At 39.8% G+C, this 17,951-nt stretch overlaps 1 protein-coding gene across 1 annotated transcript in view; it reads left to right on the top strand.

Moving 5' to 3' along the window:
* Nucleotides 1-17,951, top strand: part of col14a1a (collagen, type XIV, alpha 1a) — a 140,138-nt gene that overhangs the window by 28,500 nt on the left and 93,687 nt on the right. Inside the window, 7 exon segments of the mRNA XM_039806678.1 lie at nucleotides 13,832-13,987; nucleotides 14,209-14,328; nucleotides 14,504-14,668; nucleotides 15,160-15,324; nucleotides 16,184-16,335; nucleotides 17,264-17,393; nucleotides 17,730-17,875. Coding sequence (XP_039662612.1) covers nucleotides 13,832-13,987; nucleotides 14,209-14,328; nucleotides 14,504-14,668; nucleotides 15,160-15,324; nucleotides 16,184-16,335; nucleotides 17,264-17,393; nucleotides 17,730-17,875 — 1,034 coding nt within the window.

Below are 17,951 nucleotides of genomic sequence, written 5' to 3'. Positions count from 1 at the left end.
TGGGTCAGTACAGTAGCCTCCAGTAGTAAACCAGATGGTTGCAGATGGCCCTGCAGACCATAAACATCTAAGAGATACTGTAAGTCTTCGCTGGTTTCTCTAATCAAAGCATTGAAGAAATTCCCGTCTTCTCACCATTGACAGGGAGTTGTGTCACTTGGCCCACTTTTGAAGAGAAGCTGTCTAAATGGGTTTCAGTTTAACTTTGGAAAAATAACCAGATCTTTATTAAATAAACTACATTGCGACATGTTTTAACAATTGCTCTCTTTATTGTACTTTTCTTTACTTAAATTAAAGTTACTTAACTAGATCAATGTTGGTATCGATACCAATCCACTCATAAAAATGGTCAGCTTGCTTTGTGCATTTGCTTTGTAGCTTTTGTACATAAAGAAATCACAGGGCCAGGCCAACAACATCCACAAACAAGTGGAAATCATTGAGCAATAAAGGGCAAAAGCCTCTTCTTTCCTCTATTCTACGGTTCCTTTTTCAATACATATTACCTAATAGGATGAGAGCCAAGTGTTGCCTTCCTCACTCGATGACTAAAGGTTTAAACCAGCACTCACACATGCAGACACACAGATTGAACCCAAGGGACAGACACAGTTAAAGTTGAACTGAAGGCCAATGAGATTCTGTTTGACATTCACCACTCTGATAGTGAAAGAGATGGAAAGAGTGCCTCTAGTATCCATCACATCTGCAAAAGGTAACAAACACACCTGGAGAACGAGGTTTCTATTTTATAGCCAACCCTAATTCCTAACATTATCATTTATTTCAGCTTTGGCGCTCTCTAGATAGTTGTGTGTATGTGTGTTCATTCTTCCATATTTATCACGTTGTAATTCCCAGTTTTAACATTCATGTAGTCTATGTCTCTCCATCTCATTGTGCATGTGTGTGTGTGTGCATATCTGTATGTGTGCCAGTGTGTCTTGCTTTATTTATTGCCCTATTAGTTTCCAGAATTACAGTTATAGACTTCCTCTGTCGTTGTGCATTTTGCCCTACAGTATATTTAATTCCAAGCCTCCCCATTCAGTCGCTGTGATGCTCAGTGGCTACACAGGATGTCAAAGGTTTATGGCCAGAGAGATGTGTCACAATGCTGACAAATGGCCAAAAAGACTGAGTAAGGAGGCCAAAACTGTTACCACAAATGAAAGGAGACAACTACAGTGAATAGCTGCAGCCCGTTCAAGTACGTGCTGGCTACAAACTAACTTGCGAATGATGCTATCAGTTCCTTTGAATGCCTCTTAACATTACGTCACTTATTTCCATTTGAGAGCAAAATGAGCCAGATATGTGTGTCATGGCTAAAAAGCATGAATGGCTCCAAGAAATGTAAAATTAATGTCATAGATGTGATTCACAATTGATAAAAATGCACGGTTTCAATATGAGCTGATGTGTAGTGTGAAGGGCAAAGTAAGATGAATGTTAAAGAGAAAGTATTTAAAGAGAAAGTATTAAAATAAACCAAAATGAAAAGTGAGGCAACAAAAGGTGAACTCAGGTAAATGTCCCCCAGAGATGCACATTTTGTCTCCATTTGTCTAATCTTAATCTTAATGCTTCACAACGCAAGTTGTGTTTTACATTTTGTTTTGGACATTTGCCAGCTGCTGAATTATTCCTGTTGAGAGGAACTAAAGAGAAAAAAGAAGTATCATCCTCACATACGTTGGCTTTGCGTTCAGAGACTTGGGAGTCGATAAGCCATAGCTCATTGGGACGTGTGTGTGTGTGTGTGTGTGTGTGTGTGTGTGTGTGTGTGGACTAGCCAGACTTCGGTCCTTGTCCTTGATTAAGTAAGGGAGTTCATGGCTGAGTTGACATGTGTGTGTGGATAGGCTAATCGCATTTCGGTCTTAGTGGCAAGGACTCCTTAAGTGCAGAGGTCAATTAGAATAATTAGCATCCACTTCTTCCCGGATTTTCCCAGCTATAGCACTTCTTATCTCCCTCTTCATGTTCACAAATATAAGTTATATCACACTGTACAATTATGTGACTGTGGTATGAACGACACAACTTTGGCTTTACCAGGTTTTCTGCAGAAACCTGGTATGTACTGCACATAGTTCAACCAGAAATGAGCCAAATTGAAAACGATGTGATTTTAAGGAGGCAAAAAGCACTGTGCATGCAACAGAACATTTTTACATAAAGTTTATCTTTCACATACATACAAAAACTACAATAGGATAAGGTTATTGTAGAAGAAACAGCAGTTAAAGAAGAATAAATGCAGTACCTAGCTTGATGTTTGATATGTGTCATTAGAAGTGACACATTTAGAACCAAAGTATACCTTGAATGCCCTTTCATAATTTACTCATTTAGCCCCTCTTCTTTTATTACCTCTTCATGCCCTTTTACACGCTTTCTGTTTCTCCAATTTGTTTTACGGCCTGACCTTTCCTCTTTTGTCCCCTAAGCTCTCTTCCCTATTTTGTCAATCCTGTCCTTTTTTCTTGATCTTTCCCCTCTTTGGATCTCTATAGTTTTACTTTGTGGTTGACAAAGCACATTGAACTGTTGTTTGAGGCACATTCATTGCTCAGAGGATTGTGGTTTAAAAACCGATATTGTATCAATAGTGGAATATGGGCAAATCATAACTTTGTTTTGCATACATTTCCATGATTTTTCAGTGGCTTGTAATAACTAGTTTAGCTGCAGTAAATCCTCCTTACACAGTTTCCTGACTCTACCACAGAAGTGCTAAAGATGACTGTACCTTCTTTTGAGTTGATGATTATATACATCTGTCAAATAAATAGTTGCTTGCTTGACTAAGACTAACCACGAAATAGAAACAGGGTGGGCTGGCAGGCAAACTGTCCCTCCCGCAGAATTAATAAGTAAGCCAGTATTGTATTGAATAGTGACAAAAATAAAACCTTGTTTGAGAGCCACACCCATCTCTCTGAGGTTCTTACAATGTGTGCATGGAGCTAAAAAATAACCAGACATGATAAGAGGGACTCAACTTTCCACACAGTTGTGTGTTTGTGTGTGTGTGTGTGTGTGTGTGTGTGTGTGTGTGTGTGTGTGTGTGTGTGTGTGTGTGTGTGTACCAGACAACGAGATTAGAGGGAGACAAACAGAAAGAAAAGAGCAAGTCAAGGCAAACAGAGACAGGTAGAGATGGAGCGAAAGATTCAGAGGTAGGGAGAGAGACCGTTTATAGACCATGTTTTGCTTTCAGCATACATATAGAGTTTGTTCTGTCAGAAGTCTGTGTATTCAGTGAAATGGAACAGAACAAGACAGTGGATTAAAGATCAGGAGACCAAGCAGGGATATGTCTCTGGTGGAATGTCACAAACAGCTGTCAGATTACACCTTAAACCCCACTGGAACACACTACTTACACAAACACACACACACACACACACACACACACACACACACACACACACACACACACACACACACACACAGGCCCACAGGCCCACAGGTCTCACAAATGAATATGAATTTGTGCGCCCGGCCGAGTTTGGCTGAGTTGCTCTGAGGGCCACTGAGCAAACGACAGGTGTATCAATCTGCTGCCTGTCTCTTGATTGAACAAACAAGCCAATAACACAAAGAAAATCTGGTTTATTTTTTGTAGTCTCGCTTTGCCAGAGCCTCCTCCAAAGTGCACTGAAGGAGAGTCTGGCTACTCCACACAGCATTCTGGGATGGGAGGAAAACGTGCTCTGGTTTAATGGAATTCCTTTAAACCAATCAGAATTGTTATGGGCAGTGCTAAACTCCGCACAGAGCTGCTGAAAAGTAGTTGTGCGAGAGAAAACTCAGATTGGACAGATAGTCTAGCTAGCTGTCTCAATTCACCATGCAGAGATCTGAGGAGCAGTTAACCAAAATCCTCATAAATACACAGAATTTAAAATTCCAACACAAAGAAAGCGGAAGGAAACACAATGTATCCAACGGAATTTCCTGCAGTACCGGAGCAATCCCGGAAGTGGAACGCGAAGGATATAGACTATATTTGTTGTAACCACTGCAGCTACTACATTTTTATTTCTTAGAAAAAAGAGTTTTTCCAAGCAATATAGTCAGATCTTTGTTTTACTGGTGTATTGATTATTTTCCAATGCCATTGTTTTCAGGATTTTGACAAAAACAATCTCACCTTGAGGTTCATTTAGTGGCTGTTCTGGAAGTTTTGTTCATATCACATTAACTTGAATTGTAGATGTTTAAATTACCATTTTTCTGTGCATTTTTGTCCATGTTGATTTAATAGTTGAGCATTAAAGTTAATTCTTGACTTTGGAAACTGCATTTGACAAAACAATTCTCATCTTTCACAATCTTAAGGTCCAAGTAATGCTCTTTCATAAAGCTATAGTGCGTAGTAACTAAATACTCTGTAAATTTGCAGGTATGGAACCCATTATACATATATATTTTCTTCCGGGAAGTGAGAATAATGGAATTTTTGTCTCTTCTTTGGCACATGGTTAAACAGGTAAACACTAAGTTATGATATGGAAAACTGGCCAGCAAGGTCAGTTTTTCTCTTCATTGAGTCTGTCTCTTTACAGTTTTTTCCGATTGCTAAAAGACAGTGGGCACAACTGGAGTCACGTGTGCAGAACTCTAACTACAGTCTGCACTACCACCAGTCACCTGAGCTAAACAGTTCACATCACCTGCAAAACTCATTCAAAGCAACACAACTCTTCACACACGTCTCAAAACAGGCTCAGTGCAGCCAAACACTATGCACAAGCCTCACTGAGATAACACACACTGTCACTCAGAACACACGGAGAGTAAAAACACTAGCGTCAAACACCAATACAGAGATTACAAACTTTCTCATCTTTACAGTTTGAACAATTTGAGTGACTTGACACTACTCAAGTGTTTTTAAGGAAAAAATATAGATTGTATAGCATACCAGTTTTTACATAAGGTAAACAAGAAGGAATGAAAATCAGCAGTTTTCTTCAATAAAGTATTTTGTTTCTAGTAATTTATGGAATTACTGGGGAAAAAAACTAAAGGTACATACGTAACAGTACTAAAGAATAGTGTGACTAATCCTGCCTCTCTCCAGCATCATGTGGCAAGTTTTCTTCATCACATTGGATGTCTGCATCATCTCTAAACACAAATGAATGTGGTGTTTCTATTGCTTTCACCTCCATTACTTTCTGAAAAACAGTAAGAACGCAGTTTTACTATTGTAAAGATATAGTATTTTTCACTTTTTTTGTATAGCTGTGTATATATCCTGTTAGGCTGGTCTGGATTCAAGCGCAGACACGGAAAAAGGTCAGAACAGGTATTGAGGTTTATTGAACAAAAATAATGAGTGATGCAGGTGCTGAATATCCCCTGGGGCTGAGAGCGGGCAGACAGGTGAGAAGCAGGATCGAGAGAAGAACAAGGCTCAGATAGGCAGACTGGGCTTCCAGGGCTGTAGTGGGAATCTGGACACAAAAACACAAAAAGTCAAAACCAGGCTTGCAACAGGTATACAAAACGGCAGTCTTTCAAAAACACTGAGGCTGGCCGTTATGAGTGTTACCACTTGGGTGAACGGACGATCTGGCAGAGACTGGTTGGAAGGCTGGGGTTTTAAAACAGGAGTGGTGATTGCTGGATGTGAATCAGGTGAACAGGAAGCCACAGGTGTCTTGACGAGGAGGGAGAGAGAGCCAGGAGCGCCACACCCACTCAGCACATGACAGACAACAAAAAAAAGGGAGAGGGGAGAGGGAAAACAGACAGCACCATGACAATATCCTCAGACATCTTCCCTGGACATATTGGTATCTTTGCTCTTTTACCCTTTTCTCTCAAACAGTACAGTGTATAATTATTTCATTCTTATTTGGTGTTTGTATACAAAAAAGGCTTTCTGAGCTTTCTCTACTGTATATAAATACTGTATATGTTCACTAACTAGTCTAAAACAAACACCTGCTTAGGCTTTCAGCTAAAATTGCAATCAGCAGTGTTTGATAGGCACCAGACTGAAATCTATTCTGTTTTGAATGTGTGGTTAACAGTTTTGACAGCAGTGTGTTAGCATTTGAACAAAGTGCTGTAAATCTACATTGTTGTGCACGTTGTGGTTAAAGTCATGGGGTTAGTGTGTAGAGTTTTGAAAACTGTGTTCAAGCAATGAAAAACGAACTAGAGTTTGGTCCACATGAACTGCTGCTGTGCAGACTGTAGTTAGAGTTTTGCAGATGTGACTCCAGTTGTGCCCAGAGTCGCCTAGCAATCGAAAAAAACTGTAAATGCCATCCACACGGAGCACTTAGCAAGGCACACCTACACATGAGCAGATGAGGTGGAAAGGACAGACTGTATTGATTTAAAGTGTACATTTTCTCTATAACATAAAGGAAATTGCTGATATTGAAACAATAGGTTATACATTATAAACAGCAGGCAGGAGAAATAGATCTTATTAATATCCATCCTGAAATGATATATTGAGGAAACATTTTATAGGGATTCACAAAGAGAGAGGCAGTGTACTGTATAATATTCCCATTTCATCATTTCACGTAAGTGTGTTTGAATACTGAGTGGATTATTACATCAAAATCAAACATATCTACAACTATTTGGGAATAAATATCCAATTATTTTTCTAATACATTTGCCTTATCTTGGAGGTGAAGTGCTCTTCTAAAAGCAGGTTCATGGGGGGATTAAACCTTTGCTAAAAGAATAAGGGAAATATTCTCACTAATGTGGGGACTGTCGCTGCTACTATCCATCTATCTGCATGCCCGTCACTGTTCTTAATGTCAATTCCAGACACTGAAACACAATCACAGTGGTGGGGGAAAAAAAAACTTAACTAGAGAGAGATTGAAATGACAGTACACTCTGTCTGATCCCTGGCTAAATAGAGGTCAGCAATAAATCAAGGCTGGCTAGGAAGAACTACTGTTAATGAGAACAGAGTAGAGGGAGGAGGGAGAGGGTGGAATCGTTTGGAATCGGGGTTTTTTAAACAAGATAAGAGTGTGTGTTTGAATATGTGCTGTGTGAGTCTGTATTTATTTGGTTGTATATTGTGTATACATTACTTTCCCAACTATAGCCATATGTTTGAGTGTGTGTGTTACTTCCAGGGAGTAGGAGATTACAAAGCAATCTGCTTTGCTTTAATCAATCTGGCCTGTTTTGCAATAACATGTTGCCTATATGTGCATGTGTTTAAACCTCTGTGTGCTTTATTTGTGTGTCTGTGTACTGCTACAGTACAAGTTTTACTACTACTTACTGTTACTTCTACTATTTGCCTATAGCATCTCTCTCTTGTAGCTCCCAGTTCCGTCTTTGTCGCTGCATGTCTGTCTTTGCTCTGCTACATAGAAGTTGCAGCCAGCCAACAGTGGCTTCCATTGTTGCACTCACATTTTTAACACCCATATCTCAACTCCCACACAAGTTAATTCAATTGTCTAGGAGCCACATACTTTTTCCCACAGCACTGCAGACTGCACTGTGGACTGAGTTGTAAAATGTGGTCCCTCACTCTCTCATGGACACCAGGTGGACGGTCTGTCTAATCATGTGCTTGCATGCCAGTTATTGTGGGTGCTTGTCCAATTGTGTACTTGCATGTAAATAGGTTTGGTGATGGCAGCGCCTTTTTCTAATAGCGTACTTCTATGCAAATAAGGTTCAGATGTAGTTCAGCCAACCTTATGGTTCACAAACCATCTGCAAATTCAGCTTGATGACATAAAAATGTTTGAGCAACACTGGTAGGCTACAGGGCTTTATGGTTTTGTGCCTTTTCCGTTTAATCCATTAAAATGACACATTTTTTACAGATTATATTTTGTCATGTCACAGTAGGAAAAGCTCAGGTTTAAAAGAATTAACGATGGCTCAATTTAATTTGGCTGCTTCAGTTTCAGGGTCCTGGTATTGTGCATGCTGGCTCACTGTCACATTGTCATGTTTTACTGGGACAATAGAACAGAATGGAGCCATCGTTAATGTAATCAGTAAAATCTGCTGTGAAAAACGCCTTTAACATCAGCCGAGGTCGTGAATGGGTGTGTTTACCTAATTGTAAGTATAAATGTATTATGCTACAAATGAAACCACGTATTTCTGGTTATACTTAAATCTATGTACAAAGACAATTGCACATATGTTTACAAACAACCGGAACATTGGTTTCATTTTTGCATTTGCAAAACAGCTGTTGAAAATAATGTAATTTCTTTGCTACTGTTACTAGCTACGGTTAGCAGCTAGCTATGCTAGTCACGTTTAGCTATCATAACCAAAGTAAATAATACATTTGATATCGAGCCATAGACTAACACAACTTTTGGACACAGAAGCATTTGCTGATTAGACATACACTGTTTGTTTATGTTAACACTGTCTTCTTGCTTGATTTTTGTTTGAATTAAGCCAAAGAAAGTTGGCTTTCAAACATAAACACTTTGTTTTGATTGAAGTCCATGGTTAAACCCGCTGTAACATAGTAGGCAAGTAAAGCTCAAATACTTGGTTCCTGTCGTGTATACCAAGAAGTCATTTTGGTTGACTGAAATGAGGGTTTCAGCTCCAATAGCTGGCTGAGGTGTAAAATGCTCTCCAGCACAGAAAAGGAAACTAGCCAAGCTCTTCTGCAGTAGTAGTATTTCTGCCATCCATGATGTTTGAAACATAAAAAGGTTGTTAAATGTAATACAGATACAGAGGTTTGGCAAATTATTCAGCTATAGATATGTCATCCCATGACTAATACACTATGTGCAAATAAGTTCAAGGGTTGCCAAGTGTCCCTTAACTCTTACCTTTATCCTAGCATCAAATCTGACCTTAACTGTAACGTATCTACCAATAAAAAGCCTTTAAATTTGTCAGCACATGATAAGATTTTCCAATTTTTTTCTGTCCTCATATGAACATTTGCATCCCCTTATGAATATAAATACAAGAACACACACACATTATAGTAGTGACTGACATGTCTTGTGCTCTGCCATAGCAGTTTGTTTTAGGTAGTGGAGTTTAAGAAAGATTTCTGTGCCAAACAAAGTCTGTCTCTCTTATTAGTTAGCCGCAGAGATGGACAGAGTGACATGAGAGAGAGGCAGAGAAGAACAGCAGTAACCGTAGACTTGGACAAAGGAAAGACTTGGCATCGCAGAATCTGTCACTATATCTGCTGTATTTTATCAAACCCAAATACAGCGTGTTGCTCGCTCCCTGGTTTTCTTTCTTCCTTCTTTACTTGTTTCCCTTCCTCCCATTCACACTTTTTTCTCCTTGATTTGCACACAAACACAGTTAGCCACTGTTCCCAAGTAACTGCACTTTGACCTGCAGCAAAGGCATTAGACGGGAAGAGAAAAGGGGGGAAAGAGGTAGAGAAGAAGAAAGGTAGATGGGGCTTAGAGGGAGTAGTATGACCTTTGACAAGTCTGCTATTGTCTGGCAGTCAGACAGAGCAGGGGAGAGGGATTCAATAGCAGCTACAGTACTGAGATACCGGAAGCATCCTCGCTGACATTGTTTAGAGGGAAACACCATTGTGTGTGTGTATCCCTCTGTCTCCCTTAACCATATTCTTTGTGTGAATGTGTTTGTTCTACACACATCTGCAACATGATTGCTGAAGTTATTCTGATTGATAGTGGATCAATAGTAGATTTTCTTAAACACTGAGGATATTTCATTTTTATAATTGTCAGTTCATTACCAAATCTTTTCAGATAGACTCTACAGATGGGTGGAATTGTTTTGTTACAGGACATGAAGTAAAAATAATAATAAAATAATAAAAATACATGTAATATTTAATTATCACAAACCTACATTACATCTTCTGTAGCTTGAAATGAATGAGTACACGGATACCAAAGTCTTGCAAAAAAAATACATTAAAGTGCTCATATTATGCTTTTTGGCTTTTCCCCTTTCCTTTATTGTGTTATTGTGTTATATACCTTTTTGTGCACGTTATAGGTTTAAACAGTGAAAAAGCCCAAAGTCCACCCACAGGGACTTACCATCTCCAACAGAAAACACTGTTCACAAACTGCTCCAAACAGCTCTATTGTAGTCCAGCCTTTACTTCCGTGACAATAATAAAAAATAAAAATACCTTTGTAACACACGTTATAATGCTCGCCTAGCTGATAGCGTGGAACGCCCATGGGCACGCCCTCATACTCTGCAACTGACTGGCTAGCAGTCCTTACCTAGCTACTGCGCATGTGCAACTTCCAACAAAGATGGAACAGAAGTGCGATGCCTCACTCGGTAGCTAAAACGGAGAGCTCAACACACAGGGTGAAAAGAGGAGCTGCAGGAGCAATGTGCAGTATAACAAAAAATATTTTTTTTTTTTTTTAAATTAAACCACATAAATAGCCTGGATGCCAGCCGAACTTAGACCCGCCCACAACATTGGACTTGATCCGTTGTGGAGCAACTATGCTCGAACCATTACTTTAACAGTAATGTAATCAACCACGTCACCAAAGAGCTTGGGTTGAATTTGTTTACAACAAAGATGGCTGCCATCGCGTCTGTTATAGAAGATATCGACAGCGCATTCATTTTAAAAGAGGAACTGAGAATCACGATCATGTTTGTATACACATTGCCACACCTGTCTATACAACACGGGAACTGCCGCCTCTGCCATTGCTCTATCGAAGCCTGCCTTTGACTTGTAGCTTCTGTGACATCTGTCTCCGTTGCTCTGATTGGTTGCAATTGAGTGCAGAAGCATTTTCTTTCCTGGTTTGGTTGAAACACGCCCCATAATCACAGCCCAATGGAACAGTATCAGACTCATATTCTCACTAGAATCTGAGTATGACGACGTCAAGCTACCATATAAACCTATTCTGGTACAACCTCTAAATACAATTATGAACCTGAAAATGAGCATAATATGAGCACTTCAAAGTTTGTAAGGTTCTTCTTCTTCTTCGACTTCCATTTATATGTCCAGTTGGTTGACTGGCAGAAAACTGTGCATAATGTAATGCACACACTGATATGAAAACGCAACCTGGGCAGAATGAAAAAACAGTAAAATCATGACTCAAGGTTTCATGTTTACTGAGATTGATTGTCTACATTTGGCAATTATGGAAGTGTTTTCTCAATCTATATAAGAATGAATGGCAGCAAATTCTTTCTTCAAGGAAAAATGGCCCTGGATATCCAACTAAACTGTCTGTTTACAGACGTCAGGGGGATAATGTGAAGGCGAGGGGCAACCTTGATTATTGGTTCATGTGTAAAACACCAGTGTTATGAAGGACGTTCTCAACACTCTGCCAACCAAAGACTATGGAATGACCAGCGAGCTGTAATTAGCTGTAATTACGACCCTCTAATCCTTTGTTGACCATCTCCTTCGTCTGACTTGATGGCTTTTCACATTGCACAGAACCCACTGTCCCTCTCTGACTCTTTCTTTCTTAACCATTAGGTTCATTGTCTCTTTATTTACCCACAGTGTCAACAGCAGTTACTGTAGATACTAACACCCCCTGAATGTCTCTTGCTTTTTTATCATAGAATAGCTCCTCAGCTTTTCCTTGTGTATATCGCTTTTAAGGGAGCCTTCCCGGTGCTTAGTCATGGTTCTTTCTTTGAATTCTTTAACCTTAAAGTTTCTTTAAAGGCCATGCTTGTTTGTTTTGTAAGAAGGGAAACTCGACAAAGAATAATCTTTTCCCTCTTTGGCTTCTCAGCCTTTTTGCCATTTTGCTGAAACTCTCTTTTCAGTGGGATAGATGAATAATTAAAATTATTTTCTTGCCCAGGTTAGGCCACCCTAGTGGCCATCATATACTGTCAGTTGTTTGAAAGAGTGCTCGCCCTCCTTAAAAAAATTTAGGACATTTGTGCAAAATAAACACCTGTGGCCAACTGAAGCCTTAAGAATACATTCATAATCATCTTGGCTTTTTCAAAACATTAGCAGAAGAGTATTTTATAATAGCACATCAGTCTTTTATGCTATGCATTTGCAAATCAAAGATTGACATCAGCTATCTCTTGTCTCTTGTCTGCCATCTGTAGCAGATGGATGGTTCAAACAGTGAGACAGACACAGACAGCGGACAGAAGGCTCTGTCTGGAAAATCACTTCTTGAAACGAATTCCTACATGGCTTATTGTTACACTATATGTCTTTTATGAATTTCAATCTTGAGATAGTGTTGGCCTGACATGATAGCCACAGGCGGTACAATAAATGTTCCATATATCTTTCCCGGGAAAACAAAAACAAAAAGATTGCTTGCCAAAATACTGCAAGTCTCAGCTCTTTCTATGTTCCATCTAATGTGTTGTTGTTCACTTCAGAGCCATTCATGCTAGTGTGGATTTCTGACAAAAAGCCATTAGACTTGGGAGGATAATTTTCCTTTTGCCACCAAATAACGTCTTTACTTTTCTTATTTGGATTATTTTACAGGTGATAGTTGACAGTGTACAGAGAGGGGAACACAAGGAAAACAAAATTCAAACAAAGGTTTTGGGACTCACCCAGGACATTGCAATTACCCAGTGTGCACCTGCGCCACAAAATTAACATATGTTGCCAAAGCATAGTGAGAAAACCTTTCACTCTGCGGTCCTAATCGAGATATTAAAAAAGCTAGTCCCTTTTGTGTTCAGTTTGGATTGATTTTGGTAAAATTATTAACCAGCAGCAGTTGGATAATCTACATTGTCTCATATGATATCTCTCCACTCTGTCATCTTTGTCTTAATATTTTAAACTTACTTTTGTGAGCAGAAATGCAAAGTAATAATTCTCATTTCCTTCAGTCAGCATTCTCTTTTTTGCCTTTCTTCATTAAAACATAAATGTCAAATCTGATCAGCATGTTCTGGATTATTCACTATTACTTTTGTAGACAGACGAGGGATTATAATGCAGCTTTAAGTGGGTGTTTTCATTTTAAGGATATCATACAGGGCAGGATGACAAGATATGCAGTTATGGAATTATGATAAATGAACTAATGAAATAGCTAAATAAAATGGGAGAAAGGCTTAAACCTGTCCGCCAGCTGATAGATAAGGGTTGTTTTAGGTCACGCCTCTTTCTGAAAGTTTGGATGTGTTTGACGTTCATCTGTGTGAAGGAGACAGATAGAGGGCAAAAGAGTCAACATGGACGATTCTGTGTGTTTATTTATTTGTTTTATTTGTTATTTGTGTGTGTGTGTGTGTGTGTGTGTGTGTGTGTGTGTGTGCGTGCACATGCATGCATGTCTGTGTGTGTGTGTGTGTGTGTGTGTGTGTGTGTGTGCATGACTGCTAAACAATATTGACTCATATATATCCTCACTATTATTTTCAGGTGGAGATTTTGCTTTAAAGCTGTGTTTCAAGTGAAAAGTGAGTTAATTTCCGACAACATGTTTAGAAATTAATTTCAGGGAGAGGAGGCACCACAGAGTTCAAAGGAGGATCTCAAGATGGCTGTTACGGGTTATAATGTGTGTTTGTATTACTGTATGCAAATGAAAAAAACATTGTCTGTGTCTTTTTTACTTGATTTTCTAATTTTCTGAGTTTTGTTTTTGACTGTTTGGTTTACAGTGTGTGTTTTGTTCAATAAAGAAAACCTGAAACCTGTAGACTTGTGTGTTTTCTGAGTTTTGGCTGAGAAGCCTGCACATCAAATAGAAAACATTATGTTTTCCATGGAGTTAGCTTTTCAATTACCCATGTATTAGTCCTTTATCCTGTCTGTTTGTCCCTGACAGTAGTCAAATTAAAATGAATGTCAGTCTGTCTTTTCTCCTACTTTTAGTTGATCAGTTTGTGTGCCACACTGAGGCCATTGCAGACATCGTGATCCTGGTGGACGGCTCCTGGAGTATTGGTCGGCTCAACTTCCGACTGGTCCGCATGTTCTTGGAAAATTTGGTCAATGCCTTTGATGTTGGCATCGATAAGACAAGGATAGGTGGGTCCCTGCTACTTTCAACAGATGGGCACACCATGGGACCAATATGGTCTTCTGATGTTTGTGTCCATAATTCCCCTTTTTGCTTCAATCATTTTTGTGTGTGTGTGTGTGTGTGTGTGTGTGTGTGTGTGTGTGTGTGTGTGTGTGTGTGTGTGTGTGTGTGTGTGTGTGTGTGTGTGTGTGTGTGTGTGTGTGTGTGTGTGTGTGTGTGTTTGTAGGTCTGGCTCAGTACAGTGGTGATCCCAGGATAGAATGGCATCTAAATGCTTTCTCCACGAAAGATGCCGTCATTGATGCCGTTAAGAACCTGCCATACAAAGGAGGAAACACTCTCACAGGTGCTATATTTTACTGATACTACCAGTTAGTTTTGATTTGTTTTAATTACCCTTTCTTCTTTTGTTTTTGCTCTTAAATGGCCTTTCCCTTTTTTTTCTGACTTTCTTCTTCCATCCACCCTGGTCCCTCTTCCTCATTCATCCCTCTTCTCGTTCTCCCGCTGTCTCTTTCCAGGCCTTGCATTGACCTATATCCTGGAGAACTGCTTCAAGCCTGAGTCTGGCTCACGGGTGGGTATACCCAAGATTGGGATCCTCATCACAGACGGGAAGTCCCAGGACGATGTCATACCTCCTGCAGAGAGCCTGCGAAATGCTGGGGTTGAGCTGTTTGCTATTGGTGAGGGAGGACACAAACACATACACCTGCAAAAGGCATTAAGTCTGAGGAAGAGTCAGATCTGTGCAGCAATGAGTTAAAAATCACTTTCTGTCTCTTTAAATCCTGTTAGTAATGTTTCTTTGAGCTGATATTAGTTAATTATTTACTGTATGCTGTGCTATAATGCATGTATGTAGAATAGATGTTAAAGGCGAATTTCTGTATGTTTTCAACCTGGACCCTATTTTCCCATGCATTTGTATGTAAGTGACTAATAAATCTTACGGGGCAATAGTGACCGTCGATGTACGTCCACTAAAAGTGCTTGTTTTTGACACTGGCTCAGATGTTATTATTAGTGTCTGACTACATTAGGGAATGTGTGGAAAAATAGGGTCCAAGTTGAAAAATACCAAAATTCCACTTTAAGGCCGACAATCACACTTATAATACTGGTGTGGTCACTATATGTAATGCTACAAATCATATGTCTGACCTTCCTTTCCCAGGTGTTAAGAATGCTGATGAGAATGAGCTGCTCTCCATCGCCTCAGAGCCGGACAACACTCACGTCTACAACGTGGCCGACTTCAACATCATGAGCTCCATTGTACAGGGTCTGACCAAGACTGTGTGTGAACAAGTGGAGCTGCAAGACAAGGACATCAAACAGAGTAAGGGCCGGGTTATACTAGAAAAGAAGTGTTTTGAATGACGGAATATCATTTAAATATGGAGAGAAATGGCACACATTTTCATTTCATTGTCTCTTCTGGAAGGCATTTATACAGTAGTGTTTCACTTGGTTGTTCATTTGACAAGTGGCAGAAGTAATTGTGTCAGTCACAGTAGTTTAAACCCCGGGTCCTTTCTCACCTTCACACAGAGATGCATTTTTGTGCAGATAGTATAATAACAGTAAGCCCATTTAAGGGAGCGATAGCTTTAACTATTAACTATTTGCAAGTGTGATCACTTTGGCTATCCTTGTATCAATGCATGACTCCATTATAAAATGTCACATTGAAATGACAAGCAGCTGTAGTTGTGGAGAAGGTTTTATTTGGAAGTGTGAATCTGGATATATAGAACGAGCTTGAGTGGCCAGAGATTGTGGTCCTTCATTCAAAGTTTCTCTGTAGGGGAAGATGATGTCATATAACTCATGAGGTCATTGATTTACAGCCAAATAGAAATTGTATCCTGCCACAAAATGTTGATTATTTTAAGACACATCCTCCTCTTTCTCCATCCTGTTCCTCTTTCTCACTCTTTCCTTCAATAGGTTTTTATTTCTACGGAAATAAAGATGCAGGATGGAAAAAGAAGAAAGAGGATGTCTTTAAAGAGACACCATGAATCCAGTCTAATGTGTTTTGATTATATTTCAACACTATCTCCTTTACTCTGATCCTCAATGCATGTGTGTTTTCCTATTTAATAAATTTAGTTACTCACTGGGAGTCATTTTATGTAATCGGATGCAATCTGTTTTCTTATCCTTCCCTTTTTCCTCTCCTTTTATTTCTTCAGAACAGACACCAGAGGAGACAGGAGCGCCGCTTGAGCTGTTGACATCAGAAGTCACACCCAGGAGCTTTAGGGTTTCATGGAGCCACGCCCCTGGAAACGTAGAGAAATACAGAGTGGTTTATCACCCTGCTAGCGGAGGAGAACCACATGAGGTAAATGCTGTGTCTTTTTTCTTTTACTAAGAACCCAACTTCATTTACTGTACTAATAGTGTTTTATTAGGAAAAGCTGAAGGAGTAAACAACCAATACAAACAAAGGTATCACTACATATAATTTAGGAATATCCATGTCATTGCAAGCACATTGTAGTTTACTGCTATCTGAAAGCTATACATGCATATGTGTAGACACACAAGCAAGACCTAAAAATACTGAGTACGGGAGACTCATTAGGAGCTCAGAGAGGGGGGGTTTAGGCTGTGGCATGCTCTGTTTTTCCATCATATTTACTACATCAATGGGAGTTACTGTATCTGGAGTCTTTGGGCAAGTGAATGGATTGAGATTGGATTGATTCAGTTTTTCCCTGAGACGCTGGTGGTATCATTCATTCATACCTCTCGCTCTTATCCCTCCATTCACAACTCCTCTGAACATCCGTGCAGGTGAAGAAGGCTCACTAGAAATTATACTCTGGCTGATAGAGGCACCTGCCTGATTTTTCCAGATCATTTGACCACAGAAACCATAAAATCTTTTGCTTAGCTTGGTTAACGGGGACCAGATGTTCCAGAGCCACATGTGAGGAGACCTTTCCAGCTGGCTCAGCCCGGACCTAATCTCTATCACAACTGTCATCCATATAGATCATGATGAGAAAATATTCTTTTGCTTTATCCCATTCAATAAATCGATTCTGTTCCCCCTCCTTTACCATTATCTTTCGATCTCTCTTCCCTGCCCTGCCTTCCTCTTTTTTTTTTTTAAACTCCCCCTCCATTCGTCATTTCATCCCTGCTATTTCTTGTCCCCTCCCCCTTCTCTCATCCATTTCTGCACCCCATCTCTCTGTTTCTGTCCCTTCCATCTATCTTTCACACCCCCCCTCCCTCTCCCCACCCGTGCTGTTGGCCCCCAGGCTGTAGTGGACGGTAGTGAGACTTCAGTGGTGTTACAGCATCTCACCTCTCTCACTGAGTACCGTCTGGCTGTGTTTGCTGTGTACGCAAACGAGGCAAGTGAAGCTCTCAGAGGATCAGAAACAACCCGTAAGTTTATTATTACACACACACACACACACACACACACACACACACACACACACACACACACACACACACACACACACACACACAGAAATTTACTTACAACACCTCACACCAATGCTTCAGTCAACATCTAAAGTCACAAGTTGATAATAATGGCTTAAAAGTTTGACTGCCATGGAAGCCAGACATATTGAAAATGATGCCCCATGATGCAGTAAGATAAAAGCATCTAGGAAGACAATACAAGGGGTTTTGATCTAGACCAACTGAAAATAATTGGTTTATTAGAATGAGGCCTCCTTGATTGAACTGTGCTGTGTGTTTGTGTGTATGTAGTGGCCCTTCCCACAGTGATGGCCCTCCAGCTGTTTGATGTGACTCACAACACAATGAGAGCAAGATGGGACAGTGTGGATGGAGTTTCTGGCTACATGCTGCTGTATGCACCTCTTACAGATGAGGGAGACCTGGATGAGAAGGAGGTAGTGAAAGAAAGAAACAGATATATAAAGAGGAAAAAAAAGATATATTAAATAGATAAATGCTTATTCAATGTAT

The sequence above is a fragment of the Perca fluviatilis genome, chromosome 7, assembly GCF_010015445.1.
Source record: "Perca fluviatilis chromosome 7, GENO_Pfluv_1.0, whole genome shotgun sequence".
Lineage (NCBI taxonomy): Eukaryota > Metazoa > Chordata > Actinopteri > Perciformes > Percidae > Perca > Perca fluviatilis.
Note: the sequence above shows the minus strand (reverse complement) of the source record. Positions and strands in the feature narration are given on the sequence as shown.